The sequence below is a fragment of the Vulpes lagopus genome, chromosome 7 (assembly GCF_018345385.1).
Source record: "Vulpes lagopus strain Blue_001 chromosome 7, ASM1834538v1, whole genome shotgun sequence".
Lineage (NCBI taxonomy): Eukaryota > Metazoa > Chordata > Mammalia > Carnivora > Canidae > Vulpes > Vulpes lagopus.
In genome coordinates, this window is record NC_054830.1 from 119408276 (window position 1) to 119428842 (window position 20567).

A 20567-nucleotide genomic window follows, 5' to 3' on the forward strand; every position below is an offset into this window, starting at 1 on the left:
TAATACACTTGCCTCAGTAACCCATAATGAGCAGATAAAAGGTAAGTAAGGATAGAGATATAAAGTCCAGGACTGACAAACTTGATCCAATGAGCAGACAGGATACAGAATTGAACGCGGGCAGAATAATACACGAATACACAGAAAACAGTTTCCAAAAACTTGATCAGATCCTATGTTATTAAGCAAGTGTCTATGTATTTTAAAAGAACACAGCTAAGCTTGGAATCAGTAACACAAATATTTTTAAGTCCTATTTTGGAAATAAACTAATCCATGTGTTTTAAATAACACATGGATTTTTTTAAGGTGTAAATTACAAAATATTTTTAACTGGGAATAATATTGAAAATACTCCATATCACGGGTGCCTGGGTGGCTCCAGCAGTTGAGCATCTGACTCTTGGTTCTGGCTCCAGTCATGATCTCAGGGTCATGAGATTGAGCCCTGTGTAGGGCTCCTTGCTCAGCACCCTCTCTCTCTAAAAATAAAAAAATAATCTTTTAAAATAAGAAAATATTTCTTTTTTTTTAAATTTTTTTTTTAATTATTTATGATAGTCACACACAGAGAGAGAGAGAGGCAGAGACACAGGCAGAGGGAGAAGCAGGCTCCATGCACCGGGAGCCCGACGTGGGATTCGATCCCGGGTCTCCAGGATCTCGCCCTGGGCCAAAGGCAGGCGCTAAACCGCTGCGCCACCCAGGGATCCCAAGAAAATATTTCATATCAAATCCTGTAGGAAGCATCTAAAGCTGTGCTTAACAAAGGGAATTTTATTATTATAATGGCACTTAGAACAGTAAAGAAGAAAGGATAAAATAATTGATGAACTAATAAGTCTGAAAAAGACACTGTATTATCTCTCTTACATGTGGAACTTAAAAAATCTATTTAAGAAATTAAGTTCATGGGGCTCCTGGGCGGCTCAGTTGGTTAAGGGGCTGCTTTCAGCTCAGATCATGATCTCAGGGTCCTGGGATAGAGCCCCATATCGGGCTCCCTGCTCAGTGGGGAGCCTGCTTCTCCCTCTCCCTCTGCCTCTCCTCTATGCTTGGGATCTCTCTTTCAAATAAATAAATAACATTTAAAAAAATAAAATGAAATAAATTAAGTTCATAGATACCGAGAACAGATTGATGGCTGTGGTTGGGGGAGAAATGAATAAACTTTTGTTTTTTTCTTTGTTAAGTAAATTTTAAGAAACTAACTTGTTTGTGTTCTTCTCAGAGATGTAGTATTCATGGATTTTTAAAAAATAATTTAGCTTGTACAATGTTAAAAGGTCAAATAGTACCACCACACACCTATTAGAATAGCTAAAATCCAAAACACTGACAACACCAAATATTGCTGAGGATGTGGAACAATAGGAACTGTAATTTAATTTATTGCAAGGGGGGAATGCACATCGGTGCAGCCACTTTGGAAGACCATCCATCAGTTTCAATCAAAATTGAATATACTCTCACCATGTAATTCAGCAATTACTCTCCTAGGTATTTACCCAAAGGAGTTGAAAACTTATGTCCACACAAAAACCTGCACACAAATGCTTACAGCAGCTTCATTCATAACTGTCAAAACTTGGAAGCAACGAAGAGATTTTCTTTGCTTGGGTGAATGGATAAACAGGTACACTATACAGTGGAGTATTACTCAACAATGAAAAGAAAAGAGCTATCAAGCCATGGAAAGACACGGAGGAGATGTAAATGCATATTACTGATTAAAAAAAAAGAGAGAGAAAGACAAAAAAGTCCATCTCAAGGAGGTAGAAAAAAATAACAGTAAATTAGACTCAGAAGAAAGTAGAAAGAAGGAAATAATAAATTTATGAACATAAGCTAATGAAATGAAAACAAATGTAACTACTAGCTCTCTTGGTGAAGCCATTCAAAGAAGAAAGAGAAATAAACAATGTCAGGAATGAAAAGGAAGACATGACTCTAAGCCTTGCAGACCTATGAAATTGCAAAGAAAAATGTATTAAACAACCTCATGCAAGTCAATTTTAAAATAAAAATGAAATAGAGAAATTCCTCAAAATACATGACAGGTAAAAACTGATGGAAGAATAGAAAATTTAAATAATCCTTCAACTACTAAAAAAACTTATAGACCTACAAAGACCTAGAATTAAACCTATGATTTGTAAATTAAACCTATAATTCAAAACTATTCCATAAAGAAAATATCAGGCCCTGACAGATTCTAAGAAACATTCAAGGAAGAAATGAAGGCAATCTTTCACAAACTCACTCAAAGCACAGGAAGGACAGCTACCAGTTGCCAACTCCTGTTAAGAGGTCCAGAATAACCCTGATATAAAAACTGTCAGGAAATCCCCAAAAAAGAAAATTTCAGGCTGTCTGACTTATGAATACAGATGTAGATATCCTGAACATAAGATTAGCAAACTTAAGCATTAACATAAAGATGGAATGTTAGAGATCAGCTTAATATGAACTAGAAAGCTAGAGCCAGTTCACCCACTGCTTTTTCCCCTGAACCTCAGGAGAAATGGATTTTTTTCAGGTTTTGGTAAGTATGTTGCTTTTTAAAAAGATTTTATTTATTTATTTATTCATGAGAGGCACACACAGAGAGAGAGAGGCAGAGACACAGGCAGAGGGAGAAGCAGGCTCCATGCAGGGAGCACGATGTGGGACTCAATCCCGGGTCTCCAGGATCACACCCTGGACTGAAGGCGGCGCTAAACCACTGAGCCACCTGGGCTGCCCAGCAAGCATGTGTTTTTTTGTTGTTATTGTTGTTGTTTTCTTTTTGTTTTTGTTTTTGTTTTTTTTAAAAAAGCACACCATATCTAGCAATATATAAAAAGGCCAATACATGTCAGGCATATTCCAGAATGCAACACTGGGTTATGATTTAAAAATCAATGCAGTTTACCACATTCACAGACTGAGGAGAAACATTCCTTTATTTGATCTCAATGGAAGATGTTGATCAAAATCATTGCAAAAACTCTTTTTTTTTTTGAGAAGATTTTTTATTTATTCATTTGAGAGAGAAAGAGACAGAGAGTGCACAAGCAGAGGGAGAAGCAGATCCCCACCCCTTTTGAGCTGGAAGCCCAACATAGGGCACAATCCCATGACCTGGAGATCATGACCTGAACCAAAAGCAGACACTTAACCATCTGAGCCACCTAGGTACCCCTCATCACAAAAACTCTTAACAAACTAGGGCTAGAAAGGAATTTTCATAAGCTGAAAAATGATACCTATTCCCAAAGGAGCTTCAGCAAATATCAGACTTAATGATGAAATATTGAGAGCTTTCCCCCTGGAATTGGAACCAAGACATGTTGACTTGTTGCCTAGAGCTGCTATAACAAAGTACACAAACTGGACAGGTCAAAATAGGAATTTATTGTCTCACAATTGTGGAGGCTTCAAGTCTGAAATCAAGGCATGGGCAGAGTGACAATCTCCCTGGAGGCCTTAGAGGTGGATCCTTCCTTTCTTTTTCCTAGCTTCTGGTGGTTGCCAATAAGCCTTGGCATCCTTTGGCTTATAGATGCATCACCTCAACTTCTGTTTCTGTTTTCACATGGTGATTTTCACTGTGCATGTCTTTATCTCACATCTTTTTATAAGAACGCCAGTCACAGTCTTCTTGGAGTAGGGCATACCCTACTCTAATATGACTTCATCTGAACTCATTACACCTGCAAATACCTTATTTCCAAATATAGTCACATACACAGATTCTGGGATTGAGGACTTCGATCTACCTTCCTGGGGAACACAACTTAATCCACAAAACAAAGACTCCCCCTACTGTTACATCCTTTTGTACAGAATGCCCTAGCCAATGCAATAAGGCAAGAAAAAGAAACATACAAAGATGAGAGAGGAAGAAATAAAACTCTCATGAATGATATGGTTGTCTATGTAGAAAATCCTAAATAATTTACAGATAAATTATTAGAATTAATAAGTTCAACAAATTGGACTGTTCAAAATTAATATACAAATTAATTTTACTATAACAGGAACAAGAAAATAAATGTTTAAAAAGGTATTACTTACAATGACACACACACACACACAAAACCCCAAATACCTTGAAGTCGATCTAAGAAAATATGTATAAGACGTTAGGAAGACAACTATAAAGTCTTATCGAGAGAAATTAAAGAAGACCTAAATAAATGGAGGAATATGCCATACTTATGAATCAGAATATTACAAATACACTAAGTCTTTCTAAAATGATCTATAGATACAATGCAATCCAATCAAAATCCCAGTTTATGGAAAATGACAAGCTTATTCTCAAGATCATATGGACATGGAAAGGGTCAAGAAGAGCCAAGAATCTGCTGAACAAAGTGACAATACTTGTATTACTAAATATGAAGACTTAGTATAAAGCTATTTTCATTAAGACAATGTGGTACAGACACAAAGATAGACAAAGATGCCTGACACAGAGGAGAAGGCCCACAGACAGATCCAGGCACGTGGGGACACTTTTCCCATGACAGAAGTATCATTTCAGGGAAGTCAGAAAAGAAGAGACTTTCCAATAAACTGTGCTGGGATAAGTGGATATTCCTATGGAAAAAAATAGAATTTGACCCCTACCTTGTGCTATGCACCAAAAAAGCTATGTGAAAACAAAGATGAATTTCACAAGCATAAATTCGAGCAGAAGAATACAGGCTGTAAGATTCTATCTATATGAAGTCAAAAAACTAAACCACAATGTAAGAAGTCAAGATTGTGGTTAATTTGGGGGGAAAGAAAGTTTTAATAATTGGGAGTGGGTACAAGAGGAGTTTTCAGGGAGCTCTTGAAAATTCATATTTTTGAAGGGAGTGTGGTTTTAGTTGTGCTTGCTTCACGATAATTCTTTGATTTACATTCTGTGCACACTTTATTTATTTTTTATTTATTTATGATAGTCAGAGAGAGAGAGAGAGAGAGAGAGGCAGAGACACAACACAGGCAGGGGTGCAGGCTCCATGCACCAGGAGTCCGACGTGGGATTCGATCCCCAGTCTCCAGGATCGCGTCCTGGGCCAAAGGCAGACGCCAAACCGCTGCGCCACCTAGGGATCCCCTCTGCGCACACTTTAAAACTTGTATTAATCTTCCCAAGAAGATTAATTTTAAAAACTACATAGACACATTCATTCACTAAACAAATATTTACTGAGAAATCACTATATACCAACCGCTGCGCCTGGGCTGAAGGCAGCGCAAAACCGCTGAGCGCCCCCCTCCCATCCCACTCCCCCACTCCCGGCCCCACTGGGCTCCCAGCTGCCCCAGAAGACTCTTTTTTAAAAATTAGAGGTGGGGGGGATCCCTGGGTGGCGCAGCGGTTTGGCGCCTGCCTGTGGCCCAGGGCGCGATCCTGGAGACCCGGGATCGAATCCCACGTCGGGCTCCCGGTGCATGGAGCCTGCTTCTCCCTCTGCCTGTGTCTCTGCCTCTCTCTCTCTCTCTCTCTGTGTGTGTGTGACTGTCATAAATAAATAAAAATTAAAAAAAAAAAACAAAGAGCAAAAATTAGAGGTGGGAGGTTATGAGGAAAGCCTTTAGCCGTTACATATTTCACTGGACTGAATTATCAAAGTAGTTTGAAAGTGTCAAACGGCTTCTCCAAAATGGTAGTCGTTCCTTTTACATATAAGAAATGGTTCCTGGATACCTGTGTGGCTGAGTCAGGTGAGCCTCTGCCTCTGGCTCAGGCCATGATCTTGGGGTCCTCCTATCTAGCCCCGAGTTGGGCTCCTTGCTCGGTGGGGAGTCTGCTTCTCCCTCTCCCTCTGCCCCCTCCCTACTCATTCTCTCTGTCTCTACTCTCTTTCAAATAAATAAATAAATAAAACCTTTTAAAAAAAATGGTCCCGGTATGATTTTAGATCTACACTTACAGGTAGAAATCCTATCTTCTTACCCAAGGAAAATCTTGGCTTGAATGTCATGGCAGCCACTCAGAAAACGAAGAGAATACTAATACTAATTTGTAGTTAATTTTGGAGCTCGTACTCTAAAATTAAAAAGTTTTTTAAAGTCTTAATTCAGAAAACACCGAGGTTTAAAATAACGTTTTCCTGATTGCAAAATACTTGCATGCTTATCATAGAACACCTGGAAGTCATAAAATTGCAAAGATAGCAAAAATCCGTAATTCTATCTCCATAGCTACTGTCGATGCTTTGATGCGTTCCTTCCATTTTTAAAACGCCTCTATATATTTATTTCCCCAGTTGAGATCAGAATTTCTACGTGATTTCGCAAACTGAACTTTGCATTTAAAAACAGAACGAGCTCTTGCCGGGTCATTAAATAATCTTCCTAGACCCGATCCTTGTAAAACTGCATCTCCAACTGGAATCCTCTCCATGAAGGGCCCTTCACCACACGGAGTCCTCCAGGCCCCCCATCCAGGCTCCCAAGGCTCTGAGAGGCTAGATGGAGCGTTAAAGGAACCCGGGTCCCCGTGCCCCCGGCAGGTGCTGGTGCGGGACTCAGCAAGCCGCGGGGGACTCGGAGCGCGGAGTCCCGAGCGTTCGGCCAGGTTGCCCCGGCGCCCACGCGGGAGGCGCCCACGCGGGAGGCGCCCGGAGATGCCCCGCGCGCACCCCGCTCCGGGCGCGCCGAGGCTCCGCGTCTCCGCCGGCCCCGGCCCCGGCCCCGGCCCCGGCCCCGGCCCGGCCTCGGCAGCGGCGGTCGGCCCGGGCCGCGCCCTCCGCGGGCCGCTGGGCTGAGCTTGGGAGGAGCGCGCCCCGGTTCCGGGCCGCCGGACCGCCCCATCGCCTCCCCTGCACCCTCTTCCCTCCCCTCCCCTCCCCTGCACCCTCTTCCCTCCCCTCCCCTCCCCTGCACGCTCTTCCCTCCCCTCCCCTCCCCTCCCCTCCCCTGCACCCTCTTCCCTCCCCTCCCCTCCCTTCCTCCCCCACCCCTCCCCTCCCCTCCCCTCCCCTCCCCTCCCCTCCCCACCCCACGCCACGCCGGGAGCGCGCAGGCGCGGCGGCGCCGGAGTCCCGCGCACGGTCCGGGAGGCCGCGGTGGCAGCCGAGCCGCCCCCCCCCCCCCCCCCGCCGCCGCCGCCGCCGCCGCCGCCGCCGCCGCCGCCGCTCGCCATGGGCCCGGGCCGCCGGCTGCTGCTGCCTCTGGCGCTCTGCGTGGGGCTCGGCGCGCTCGCGCCTGCCGCGGGGGCCTCGGGCGTCAGCAGGCGAGGCCCCACCGTGACCGCCAAGGTGCCTGGTGGGCGGCCGGGGCCGGGGGCCTGGGCACTGGGTCCTCGGCGTGGGGGCTGCTTCCCGGCCCAGGGGACGCCGCGGGGCGGGGCGGGGCGGGGGCGCTGCCCGGGGAGGCCGGGGGGAGCGGGCTGAGCCCTTGGAACTGCGTCTCGGGCCGGGGTCCGACGTGACAGCCCGGGGGGGGGGTGGAGCTCCCGGAGCCTGCGGGCTCTTACTCCAGGAAGGAGGCGGCCGAGTACTTCCTTGGCGTGGCGAGGACTCGGAATAGAAGCAGGAAGGGGGGGTGGGGGGCGGAAGAGACTCGCTCGGAGCCGCGGGGGTGCAGGGGGCGCCGCTGCCACCGGCCGCGGGGAGCCCGGGTCCCGCCTCTGTCCTGGGGCAGGCTGCGGGCTTCGGGAGCCCTGCGGCGGCTGGGGGGGTAGTGGGGGTGGGAAGGGTATGCGCGCTGGCAGCGGGGGGGGGGGGGGATCGTGCGCTGGCAGCCAGGGTGGGGGGGTGCGCTGGCAGCCAGGGTGGGGGGGTGCGCTGGCGGGGGAGGGGCTGGGGGGCGGTGCGCTGGCGGGGGGGAGGGGGGGAGAGGGTGTGCGCTGGCGGGGGGGGGGGCCCGGTGCGCTGGCAGCGGGGGGGGGGGGGGTTGGGGGGGAGGGGTGCGGTGCGCTGGCAGCGGGGGGGGGGGGTTGGGGGGGAGGGGTGCGGTGCGCTGGCAGCGGGAGGGGTGCCTCGGACACCCTGAGCCGCGGACCCGGGAGCCTGGGAAGGTGCTAGGCCCACCAGGCTTTCCATCTCCATAGGGAAGGCCAGGCCAGGCGGGTGGGACATCTGCCTTGGATTACGGTCTCTCCACCTTCTGTCGTTTTTCCTGGGTGTTACTCAGGTTAGAAGATAATGGGAGGGTGTGGAGAGAGACAGAGCCAGGGAGGAAGGAAGGGGGGGGGGATGATTGGGTGCCCCTAATCACCACTTCTAGAAAACCCCCCTGGCAGCAGGGTCTTGGAATCTGGAAGGAGGAGCAGCTGCAAGTTGTTTTGATAATACGTCCTCCGAAGTTTGCCAGCGGGAATGATACTGTTGAACCCGAAGTAGAGTGCTTACATCTTCTTACCACAGACCTCACCTGACATGGGGGGGGGAGGCTTGTGGAGGGGAAGGTCCCCCAACATGTGATGTAGCCAAAGAATGAACGGAAAGGCCATGCCATGCTGCAGGTGTATGTGTGTGTCAGAGAAACGTAGGCCCATTGTTTGGAACACTGAGTCTACTCCCAGCCCCTTAATATTTTGGGCTTATCTGGTTTTGAGAAATGGCTTGTCCAAGGCCACGGAGCTGAATGGGTGGGGAGGGGGAGTCTTTCAGTCTGCAGATACAATTTGGGTCTTTCAATATACAATCATAAGCATAAAATTCATAAAATGATAAAACATAGTAGTCCCCTCCTGTCTGCAGGGGATAAGCTCCAAAATCCCCCTTGAGTTCTGAAACCAGGACAGTACGGAACCCCTATACCACACTTTTCCCTATACGTACATACCTATCAGAAAGTTTAATAATTAGGCACAGTAGGAGATGAACAACCCTAACTGGTAATAAACTAGAACAATGATAACAATATAGTTATGAGAAGTTATGTGAATGTTGCCTATTTCCAAATACCTTATTGCGCTCATCTTTCTTCTTGCGAGGATGGGAAATGATAAAGCGCCTGATAAGATGAAGGGAGGTGACTGTGTAGGCAGATGTTAGGCTCCTACTCATTTCCTGACCACAGCTCGAAAGGAGAACCATCTACTTCTGGAATATGGGTGAGGTGAATAACTGAACCTTGGGAAAATGGAAACCATGGGCGAGGGGTCGGAGACTACTGTAAACCCTTCTATAGACTGGGTGACAATTTAAAAACACCTGGAGGTAAGAAAAACCAGTCTGGCAAACACTTGGAAGGGAAGGGAGCTGCAGGTGCAAAGGCCTCTGGCCAGGAATGCCAGGAGAGTTCAGAGGGTAGAGAGAGGGGACAGGCTCCGGCCCAGGGGAGCGAGGGGAGCATCTTGAGATAAGACTGGAAGGGTGATCAGCTGCAAAATTGTGGAGGGCCTTGAAGGCCACAGTTGGAAGTGGGTTTTGAGAAGGTTAATCTTGGAATTCCAGGTCTTAGTCTAAGGGCAGTTAGAGCGTCAGGCTGCATGTTAGAGTCCAGATGGTGGTGGCCTGGATTTGAGTGGTAACTTTGGAAACAGGGAATGGGGGGGGGGGGGGGGGGGGGGGGGGGGGGGGCGGAGAATGTGAAATAGTGTAAGGAACAGGACTTGCTGATGTTTTAGATGGGGGTGGGAGAAACAAAGTAGAATTGCCAGATAAAACAGAAGATTCCCAGGTAGGTGTGAGTTTCAGATGAACATGAATAATTTCTAAGTGTGAATATATCCCCTGAGATACCTGAGAACAGATATCACCAGGGAAGCTTTTAAACCTCCCAGGGCAGAGACCCACCCCAGATCAAGTCCATCACCATCTGTGTGGATCTGTGTGTAGCCCTGGCTGGGAACATCTAGAAGGGGGTGCCAAGAGGGGAAGAAGCTGGTGGTTGCAGGAGGGGAAGGGTGGAACATCTCTGCTCCTAGGCTAGGGTGCTGTCACTTAAGAAGTTTTCCTGCACTCTACTCTCAGTAATGTGTCTCTCTTCCTTTGCTACCAAATTTCTCAAGTTCTAAAAGCTCACTGTGTAGACAATTCTTCTGCAGATTTGACCCTGTTGAAGGACTTTTTCAGTGGACTTACTAAAACAACTAAATCTACAGGAAAATAGAGATTTTAACAATTATTTCTCTTGAGTTTGGAAAAGTAGATAAACTGGCCATTGCCCTAATGTTTTCCCCATCGTCCTTTCTTTTTCCTCTCATTTCATTTAAAAATAGGACTCTGTACTAAGAGAGGTGTGCTGGGCGGTCCCCCATGGGGCTTCAGCGGAGCTCAGCGGCTCCCACCTCAGCTGCCTGCGGGGCCCAGCCCAGGAGACTCAGGTCCATCCATGCTCTGGCTCACTGGTCTCCAGATCCACCCGCTGGTGTTCGCAGCCCTGCGCTTGTCAGCACATGCTATGGGTCCTGTGCAAGAGCAGGCACCGTGACTGTGAGTGCTGTGAATCCACCTTTCCAGCTTCACTCAGGGTCCAACTTGCTGGCACTTTCTACAGCATGGAGTGGCCATGTGGCTACAGCCTGGTGCCCCTGGGCAGGTGATTAATGTGTGAAGTTCCATTTCATCCTCTGTAAGTGGAGACAGTGATAATATCTACCTAGGAATGTTTTTGCATATTAGATGTGATAAAGCAGGTAAAGTGCTTAGCCGTGATTTAAGAGGTCATTTGTTACTGTTGTTTATGTTACCTTGTTAATGCTCCCATGAAACTGCAGCCCTGAAAGGAAGGGTCATCTGTCGAACAGATGAGGAACAGGAGCTTAGAGCTGAATTAACTCGCCCAAGGTCCCCTAGCCAGTTAGTGGTGGGGTGGGGGGGCCTGGGAGGGTTGGGGGGTGGGGAACAGTTTGCTCACGTATTTGGTTGGTGTCTGCCCTAGCTGCTCTGGAAATGGAAGCAGGATTAAATTTATAGGGGTTAGGATCAGGCTGTGTGAGTGCCTGTTTCCTCTTCTCTCTTCTCCCTACCTCCAGTGACACATAATTTTCAAATGACTTCCAAAGGCAGCCCTCAAGGGAAAAGAGAAATGACTCAGCTTGCTCCTGAAGTGAAGTGTGGAATCCCCTGACCACCTCTGCCAGGAAGTCCACCCACCCTGATCCCCATAGATAATCATCACCCCTGACCATGACATTTCATCTCTCCAAGGGTGTGTGCCCTGGTCCTCATGTAGCATCACTTCGCATTGAATCACTCACCATTTTTTGAGTACCTGCTTGAGCCCAAGCAGTGCCAGGCACTGGGGATCTCAGAACCCCCTTAGGGGGTTCCCTGCCTGGACTGAGAGAGCCATACGCAGGACAAATCACAGCCCAGTCAGCCGCAGCCACGGACTGCAGTGTTGGCTTTCACTCTCCCTGGTGGGAATCCTTGGTGAATCACTGAATCACTGGGGGTGGTGGGGGTGGGGGTGGGTGGGAGGTGGGGGCTTATTCCCATTCTTGTCCCTGGAGGCCACTCCCCTCCCTACAGGCCTGCTTTGCATCACACCTCCCCCCAGAAGCTTTTCCTCACTCTTAGCATCCCTCCAGGCCTGGGGATGCAGTGTTCTTGTGTACCTGTGGTCTGTGGAAGCTTTGATTTTATCATTTCCGATGGAGTCAGGAAAAGTCTGCTGCATTTTCTTGTTGTCAGTCATGAAGTGGAAGGACACTGCACTTTGGAAAAAAGCCATATTAGTATGTGCACTAGGCTGCATGTCAGCAAGGCAGATTTTTATTGAAGAGTTTTGCGGGGTAACAGGCTCCTTTTCTTCCTCTTCTCCTGCTACTCTCCCATGCTTTACATGCTCCTTGCTGTCTAAACACACACCGGCTTTATTTTCTCATCTGTATTTTCAAAGTCTGGCAGGCTTTTCTAGTGTCTTACATGGTGTTCCTTTAAGATTCTGTCCTTGATTCTTCTCCTGGTGCTGCTTCTCTTTTGCCTGTTACTGAATTCACTCCTTGGCTTGGGAATCCCTTTGGAGAAACTGCTTCTCTGTGACACCAGCTCTGCACCACCAGGCTCCTGGGGTGTTCCTGCTGCTTCCTGTCCCCGAGCCATGCTGTTGTTCTCCTCAAGCACCCTGCTCATCTCAAGGGCACAGTCTTCTATGCATTCTATAAAGTTCTGCCGTATAAATAATAATCCAATTTTGGTTGCTGTGGCCATGTAAAAATTCTAAAATGCCACATGGAACACTAAATATCACATCACCCCATGACAGACGTGCTGATGTATTGGCAGAAGCTCTTGTCTTGAACTAAAGCTTGACAGTCTTTACTTCATGATTTTTCTCAACTGTAAGACATCTTTTTTCTTTGACAACCCTTCTTATATTTTTTAAAGTCATCTCTTGAATGTCTTTTTCCCCCCCTTTCAAACAGTAAATTGGTTCCTATAATCTAAACTCGCTAAAGAATGCCCTTCGACTCCGTAGCCTTTTCAAGCATTCTACTCATCCTAACATGGTGATTGGTGAAGCAAGACGTAGATAAATTTCATTTTGGATGAAACAGTTTTTTAAAAAAATAGTTCAAGCAAACTTGTGAGGTTCATCTGCACAAAAAGTGACCCCCACTCACTTCTGGGCACGTGTCTTCTTTCATCTATTCTAAAATGTGCCCAGGGAGAATAACACGGTATCCCCGTGTGACTTTGGGGAGCATGAGGGCTGAGTGGGGCATCTGAGGTTGCAGGGTAAATGGCTTTGTCAGGGGTCTGCACCAGGCTGGGGACCTGGTGCCTTCCAGGGCTCCGAAGTGAGGGGCAGGCCTTTCGGAAGACTCACTGTGCCTCTTGACGTCTTGAGTTCCCTTGACAGCAGAGGTCTACGGAGAGTGCCCTGGGAACTGGACACTGTTCTAAGTCCTCCCCCCCCAAAAAAGAAATCTGGATGGTGAAAGTACTTCTTGCCTCAGCAGTGGTTCTCTGCCGCCAGGATCCAGAGCATCACCTTTCAGAGGAGCACAAAGCTGGCAACCAGGAGGTAGCCGCAGTGCCCTGGGGGGCCGTGCCGGGGGTCCTGGAGTTTGCAGAGGCCTCACTGGCTGATTCCGGCGGCATGCCGGGTCAAACTTCAAACCCGGTGCCTGGCCCAGAGGTGGTGCCCATTATATGTTTGTGGAACGAGCATTTTTACAGGTGGAAAGCACCCACATGATGGATTTTGAGCTCCTTTATAAGCTGCTGGGGCGGGTACGCAGGGCCTTCGCCCCTAAATGCATTCTCAGATTTTACCTTTCGCTTTCCCTGTGGTCGTGGCGCTCCCTGCCGTAACCCTCTGCTCTGCCATTCACCCACTTGCAGGTCTTCTTCGATGTGAGGATCGGAGACAAAGATGTTGGCAGAATTGTTATTGGCCTCTTTGGAAAGGTTGTGCCTAAGACCGTGGAAAATTTTGTCGCTCTGGCAACAGGGGAGGTATGTCTCAGTTTTCGATCCCTTAGCACAAAAGGGAGTCTTCCTTTGTGTAAGCCCCATGGAAAGATGTCTTCTGGGAAAATAAGTGTTGATTTAGCAGGTCCGATGAGCCCGAGACATCTTAAAATATTTTATTTTCCTACAAAATTTCACTCTTTGGTCGCTCAGTGTCCTTGGGGTTCTAGAAATTGAGAGGTACCAACAGCATGTGAAAATACAGATTGCTCTGATTTCACTTCCATTCATATGGAAGTACTGCTCTACTTCCATGGTTGACTTCTTTCTTTATTTGGGGTCCATCAGTGATGCATTTCTACCAGTAAATCCTTGCAGAGGATTTACTAATTCTGTAGCTAGTCTGTGTCATTTTCTCATTTGTCACGTCCAGATTAATACTGGGGTTTATCTTGCAGTATGGGTTCTCTCTACTCATATATTCAATTGCCATAATCTCTTTAGAAAGGATACAGCTATAAGGGAAGCAGATTTCATCGTGTCATCAAAGATTTCATGATTCAAGGAGGAGACATCACCAGTGGAGACGGCACCGGCGGTAACAATGCCTTTTCTTTTTCTTTTTCTTTTTTTAATTTATTTATGATAGTCACAGAGAGAGAGAGAGAGAGAGAGAGAGAGAGAGAGAGGCAAAGACATAGGCAGAGGGAGAAGCAGGCACCATGCACCGGGAGCCCGATGTGGGATTCGATCCTGGGTCTCCAGGATCACGCCCTGGGCCAAAGGCAGGCGCCAAACCGCTGTGCCACCCAGGGATCCCAACAATGCCTTTTCTATTTCTCCTTTCCTGCTCACCAAACCAAAACCCAAGATCAAGTCCCTGAATTGAATTCCCAGATGTAAGAAACAAATTCCTCGGGACCCCCAAATGAATTCTTCAGAAGGACAGGGTTCAGGAAGGGGGGCTCATCACCCAAAATCTAGTCACAGGGACAAATGCTCGTGGCCTTCCAACTTGAAACCATATTGCTTTGGCTCATTACCTTTCTACAGTGGAGATACATTCCTGCAGGAGACTGTTCAGCAGTTATTAAACTGCTAGACTCCGGGTAGGCAGCAGAAGAGAAAGATGCCCGTCCCCAGAAGGAAAGGGAGGATGTGGAAGTGTGTGCACACCAGGGAGGCAGCCAGCTCGGGCCGTGGATGTGGCGGCAGAGGGCTGGGGGCAGCATTCCCCGCGGGCGAGACTTGAGTTGAGGTGGCAGACTTGCAGGTGGATTTACCCCTTTTGTTCCAAATTCTTCCATTTTTTTGGTCAGCTTTCATAATAATAATAATAATAATAATAATAATAATAATAATAATTAATCATGAGTTGTCAAAATGATATATTTTTATAAGCAAAGCGAGAGTTCTGTGAAGCACAAATAATTACATTTATGGAACATCAAAAAACTCCTGAACTTATTGTTCCTCATTGGGGGCACGCACCCACCTCTCTGGACTGTTTTCCCTCGGAACTCTAGTGACTTCTTTTCCTGAATACACATAATGTCTCTCACTACACTAGAATTTCAGTTTACTTCAGGTTTAAGATTTTTAATTCAGCAAATACTCATTCTCATGCATTTAACTTGTTAATGTTTTAAAGAAACTCGGCCCGTTTTCAGGCATTACTGCTAATTTTATGTTTATTGCCATGACTTATTTATAACGAAATGGCTACCATTAAACACTTACATCTGCCAGGGCCTTCAGGAGAATTATTTTTAGTTCTTGCAAAAATGCTGCAGGGGATGGGGATGGAGAATGGAGCAGAGAAACATGTTTAGGTTACTTGGGTCAGTGGGGTTGGGGAGGATGCCCAGGAAAGCAGTCCTCCCTCCCCCACTGCCGTAGAGCTGGGTCTCAGGTGGAAAAGCCTACAGCTGGAGTAGCAGTGCCCTTGAGACTGGAATCCCACTCTGCCGCCCTGGTGCCCAACAGGAACAGTGACTGAGCTTTACTGTGTCCTCTCTTCTGGCTTTTCTCTCTTTGCCTTTCCTGCCGTGTGTGTGTGTGCATGTGTGTGTGTGTGCGCGCACATATATTCAATTGTGTGCACACATGTCTTGAGTTAAAATTCTCTGAGTTTTGGAGGTAGGACCTTTTGGATCACTTAAATCCAGACTAGACCTCTCTGTTAGCAGAGTGTTCCTTCTAGGTCACCTCATCTGTCGCCTACCAATCAGCTCTAAATTGATACCCACTTCTGGTCTGTCCAACTGAGTGAGGATTGCCAGGTTGGCACCATGACACATATTCAGGGTGTTAGAGGGAGTAGATACCTCTCATGGTCTGTGCTCTGGTTTTATGGGGAAAATGTGATCTGCTCTGCTTGATGCTGTGCTGGAACTCCAGTCCATGCCCATGATCGGCTCTTCTGCTCAAGGTCGGATCACTCGGGTGCTCCAGTTGCCATCCCCCTCTCCACCTGATGAGCCTGGAAGTTGTCGTGCTGAATGAGGTCCAGGCTGACCTCCCTTGCTTGAATGCTGGCTCAGGAAAGAGCTGCAGTTTTAGTGTCAGAAAGACACGTGCCTTTGGCGTTCTGCTGTGTAGTCTCCAAGCTCTGTCACTGCTATTTCCTCATTTGAAATGCAATTGAGAATACCTGTTCTGTAGGGTAATGAGGATTAGCTAATGGTCTTCACTGAGTGCTGATGGCACCAGGGTTGGGTGCTCAGGGAGGAGTGACCTGAAACTCAGGACAGACATGGAGCCAGTAAGATGGCTCATCCACCTTTCCACGTGGCTTTTTGATGTCATCCTGTCCTTTGCTTCCTTCTTATTTCGCAGTGAAATCATTGACTTGCTTGGTCGGGGTTGGAGTCTTGTTTTGAGGCCAGAGGACAGGCCATCTTTAAGGCTTTTGTGTGTTTATCCAAGTCTCTGGTGCCCTGCTTCCCAAAGGAGTGAATTTTACCACTTCCTCTCTTTCTCCTTATGCTTGACCATTTTGTCCCCATCCCCAGCTCCTAGAGGGTTCTGTTAACCAATTCTATTAAAACCTTAGGGCTCCCTTAGAAGAATTTACTTTCATATAACATCTGGTGATAACTCCTCTTTTTTTGTTTTCCATTGTGTCTCACCCAGGTATAAGCATTTATGGTGAGACGTTTCCAGATGAAAACTTCAAACTGAAGCATTATGGCATTGGTTGGGTCAGCATGGCCAACGCTGGGCCTGACACCAACGGCTCTCAGTTCTTTATCACCTTGACCAAGCCCACCTGGTTGGATGGCAAACATGTGGTATTTGGAAAAGTCCTTGATGGAATGGTAATGTGATATGTTCATTATTTCTCATTTAAAGCTTTATATAAAGTGAGAGTCCTTTTAGTGATTTATCTTTCTCTTAAAATGTGTGGGTTAGAGATCCATCATTATAGGCCAACTGGGCTCTTCAGAAGTGAATTGTGTATGGTATTTTAAATCTGAGGAGCACTGAGGCAGAAGATGGAGACCTGACACCAAAAAACTGAGCGTGTCATTTATATCTCATTACTGGATATAAATAAAAACTCTTTTTTAATGTAACCATATAAAACCTGGGCCCCATATGTGCTTATCATACATTATTATTCCACGTTGTAAAGGAAGGAAATCCTGTCATGTGCTACAACATGGATGAACCTTGACTATGTTGCGTAAAATGAGCTAGTCCCAAAAGACTGTACGATTCCACTTATAAAAGGTATCCAGATACATCCAGATGCATGTAAAATGAAATAGAATGGTGGTTGCCGGGGCCTGGTGGGGAGGAAGAAATGGGGAGTTGGTGTTCAGTGGGTACAGAGTTGCAGTTTTGCAAGATAAAAAAAGTTCTGCAGATGAGTTGCACAATAATGGGAATATACTTAAGACTACGGCACTGCACATTCAGGAACAGATAAGGTGGTACATTTTATGTTATGGGTTTCTTACCATGATTAAAAATAAAATATTTAAAAAAAAAAACCCTTGAGCACCACATGGTTCAGTACAGAAACAAGTCACCTTCAAAGATGCAGTCAGTAGAGCAACCAAAATTACCAGAGGGAGTTCAGATTCCTGCAGGTATGTCTCAAGACTATCACAGGGGTCCAATTCATAATCCAAAGAAACACTCCCGTGCTCCTCGAGTCTCTGAAGGACCGATGCTCTCGAAAGGAGCTAAACGTGAGGGTGTTGTGTGTGTTCCACAAGGCTGTGATTTTGACCAGTGGGCCTAACCGGATTTTAAGAAGTTTGTAAACAGGTTCAAACATTCATGCATTGAGCATTTTTGAATACATCGTGCTAACTTGTAAGAGAAATGAAGAGTGCGAGTGATGTGTTTTCTTCTTCTGGTCATGGCTTTTTTTCTTGCTCTCTAGATCTTCTGTCTTAGTGCCCTGACTCTACCAACTTCCTCCCACCCACTGGGGTGTGTCCTAGGGGACCTGCTGTCTGGTCTCAGAGGAACAGTCCTTAACATTTTATGAGTCATAGACTTCTTTGAGAAATTAATGAAAACTATAGACTTTCTCTCCAGGAGGAAAAAAAAAAAGGTCTGTGTGTGTGTGTGTTTTAAAGCATTTCAGGGCTCCTAGGTGGCTCAGTGGTTGAGTGTCTGCCTTTGGCTCAGGTAGTCATCTCCAGGATCAAGTCCCTCACCAGGCTCCCCTCAGGGAGCCTGCTTCTCCCTCTGCCTGTGTCTCTGCCTCTCTCTCTGTGTCTCTCATGAATAAATAAATAAATCTAAAAAAAAAAATTCAAAGTGTTTCAAGGAATTTCCAGAATCTCCTGAATTCCAACTCAGAGATCATCTGGGTTGCTTTGTAAGTGCTACAGTTTTCTTGAGCTCACCTCAGACTTCTAGAGTCAGAACCTCCAGAGGTAGGCCCACAAATCAGCATTTTTTAAAACTGTGGGAAAATATACATAGAAATTTCCATCTTAAATGCTTAAAAAGCATTTTTTAAAATGTTCCACAGGTAATCAAATGGGTCACCACTGCGTTAGGCCAAGGATTGACTTGAAGGCAATGAGATGCTTAGTAGCTATTTTTGTCTCAACCCCGTTTGGGAAACCCATCTGAAGTCAACATTCCTAGTCCTGGACCAGTCCTCCCTCCTTCAGTGTGAAGCACAAGGGGTACATGGGCTTGTGCAGCCTTCCAGGGAGAGAAAGGGCCTTCCTACCACTGTGGGGTTAGAGTCTCTAATTCCACCTCTAGGTTAATGGCTTGGGTCAACTTTATTTATTTATTGGAATGTATTTATCTATTCATGAGAGACACAGAGAGGCAGAGTATAAAGAGTCTGATGTGGGACTCGATCCCAGAATCCTGGGATCACAACCTGAGCTGAAGACAGATGCTCAGCCACTGAGCTACCCAGGCACCCAGCTTGGGTCAGCTTTAAAATGGGCAAGCCCAGAACAAGCTCTACTTCAAAATCTGCGTTCTGACCCAGGTCCTTAGAGTTGAAACTGACTCATAGTCCATGTTAACTCTTACATTGGGATATAAAGTGGGTAAGAATACATTTTATTAGAGCTGTGTGTTTATGAAAATATCAAGTTATTTTTTAAAATATGCTAATTAAAAGAAGTAAGGAAATATACAAATATGTTCTTTCAGTAGCAAGGTAGTGGATAATCTTATTCTGTAATATATAAATTTCCTGAATATTTTAAGTTTTCCATAGTTGGTTTGCATGACTTTGGTATCATGCCAAAAACAAACAAACTTGGTTTCCCACTTGGGCTTTCAGACTGGCCATTGATTTCACCTTGTGATCGCCATAGTTGCTGGTGAGAAGTGAACCAGGGGTCTGCTCTTCTCTCACCAGACTGTGGTCCACTCCATAGAACTTCAGGCAACCGATGGGCATGACCGTCCGCTCACTGACTGCTCCATCGTCAACAGTGGCAAGATAGACGTGAAGACTCCTTTTGTGGTTGAGGTCGCTGACTGGTGATAAAACAGGCAGAAAACAAGGAAGACACTCTGGCAGGGATTTGTGTGTGTGTGTGTGCGCACATGCATGTGTGTGCGTGCACACAAGCTTGCACCCATGTGTGTCTTTTGATTCTCCAAAGTTACTGTTTTGCTTTGTTTTTTCACTTCTGTGTCTCACCCTAGATCACAGGAAAGTTCAAAACATCAACCACTCAGTGTTTAGTTTACATAAATTGTGGTAAATCACTTGTTTAAGGACTTGGCACTTACAAGACCTATCCTCTTCCTCCAATGGTGCTATTTTTAAATTAGAAAACTTTGTATCTTCTGTTTCCTTTTGAACACAATCATTCATTATTTTGCTGAATTAATTTTGATCCCCACAGTGAATGACACTGAAGATTTGTCTGAAGAAGATGCGATGTGAAGTTTGTTTTTTTGTATTCAAACAGAAATTCTTTGCAGTTAAAGAGAGATTTGATGAGTATAATCTGATAAATGTCATAGGGACTTTTACCTGATAAAAGGTGCTCTTGTGTCCTCTATATTAAATGCTTTTTATATAGGTCAACTGTTTTGCAAGTCTTTTTTTTTAAGTGCTTTTAAAAATTCATGTACAAAAATATGCAGACTCTAATGTTAACAATGAATAGGCTAGAGAGCGTTCTGTAAATCAAAATGCTAACACAACTGGATAATTAGGGACAGGAATGAACAGAAATAATGCCTAACCACATTCCAAATACCTGAGTGGAGTAATTCACTAAGTCTTACTCACTGTTAACATTTTTACAAAGTTTCCTTGAGTCGAGTTGCAACAAAAGGACATCTTTTTTTCCTCCTACAGAAGGAAGCATGAAGATTCAGACTGTACTTAAACTAGATGGGAAAGTAGAACCCTGCGGGGGGCCACGTTGTAACAGAGCACCTGCTCTCTGTTCAACTTGGAGTGATACCTGCTTCTCTAGGTCCCGTGCAGTGAGGACCCCCAGAGTTCCATCTAAATCCATCTCATCAATATAAAAAGAAGAAATAATAAGTCAATAAATTTTGAGAATGACATTTAAAAAAAAAATTACATCTCCATGGGGACTCCTGGGTGGCTCAGTCTGCTGAGTGAGTGTCTGCTCAGGTCATGATCCCAGGATCCTGGGCTCAAGCCCCACATCAGGCTCCCTGCTGGGAGAGAAGGGGGGGCCGGTCTGCTTCTTCTGCGCCCCCACTCATGCTCTCTACTTCTCTTGCTCATTCACTCTCTCAAATAAATAATCTTTTAAAAAAATTCCATCTCTTGAGCTGTATTCT

The 20567-nt window shown here is 46.1% G+C and overlaps 1 protein-coding gene across 3 annotated transcripts; it reads left to right on the forward strand.

Moving 5' to 3' along the window:
- Positions 1-7066: 7066 nt before the first annotated feature.
- On the forward strand, positions 7067-19833 carry PPIC (peptidylprolyl isomerase C). Of its 3 annotated transcripts, none has more exons than XM_041763918.1 (5): positions 7067-7244; positions 13230-13343; positions 13803-13896; positions 16434-16618; positions 19075-19212. In XM_041763918.1, exons 1-5 carry the CDS (start codon positions 7128-7130, stop codon positions 19084-19086), a joined length of 522 nt encoding a protein of 173 aa, XP_041619852.1. In that variant the 5' UTR covers positions 7067-7127; the 3' UTR covers positions 19087-19212. The 3 variants fall into 3 exon arrangements, with proteins under 3 accessions (XP_041619852.1, XP_041619850.1, XP_041619851.1); XM_041763916.1 differs by having other exon boundaries at positions 7074-7244; positions 19153-19833; XM_041763917.1 differs by lacking the exon at positions 7067-7244 and adding an exon at positions 11371-13118 and having other exon boundaries at positions 19153-19833.
- Positions 19834-20567: the final 734 nt, after the last annotated feature.

What these genes read in the sequence shown, in the direction of transcription:
- PPIC (XM_041763916.1), top strand. Translation starts at nt 7,128, where the DNA reads ATGGGCCCGGGCCGCCGGCTGCTGCTGCCTCTGGCGCTCTGCGTGGGG. An exon ending in TCGCTCTGGCAACAGGGGAG is followed by an intron (nt 13,344 to 13,802) that starts GTATGTCTCAGT and finishes TAATCTCTTTAG; the next exon opens with AAAGGATACAGCTATAAGGG. An exon ending in CAGTGGAGACGGCACCGGCG is followed by an intron (nt 13,897 to 16,433) that starts GTAACAATGCCT and finishes TGTCTCACCCAG; the next exon opens with GTATAAGCATTTATGGTGAG.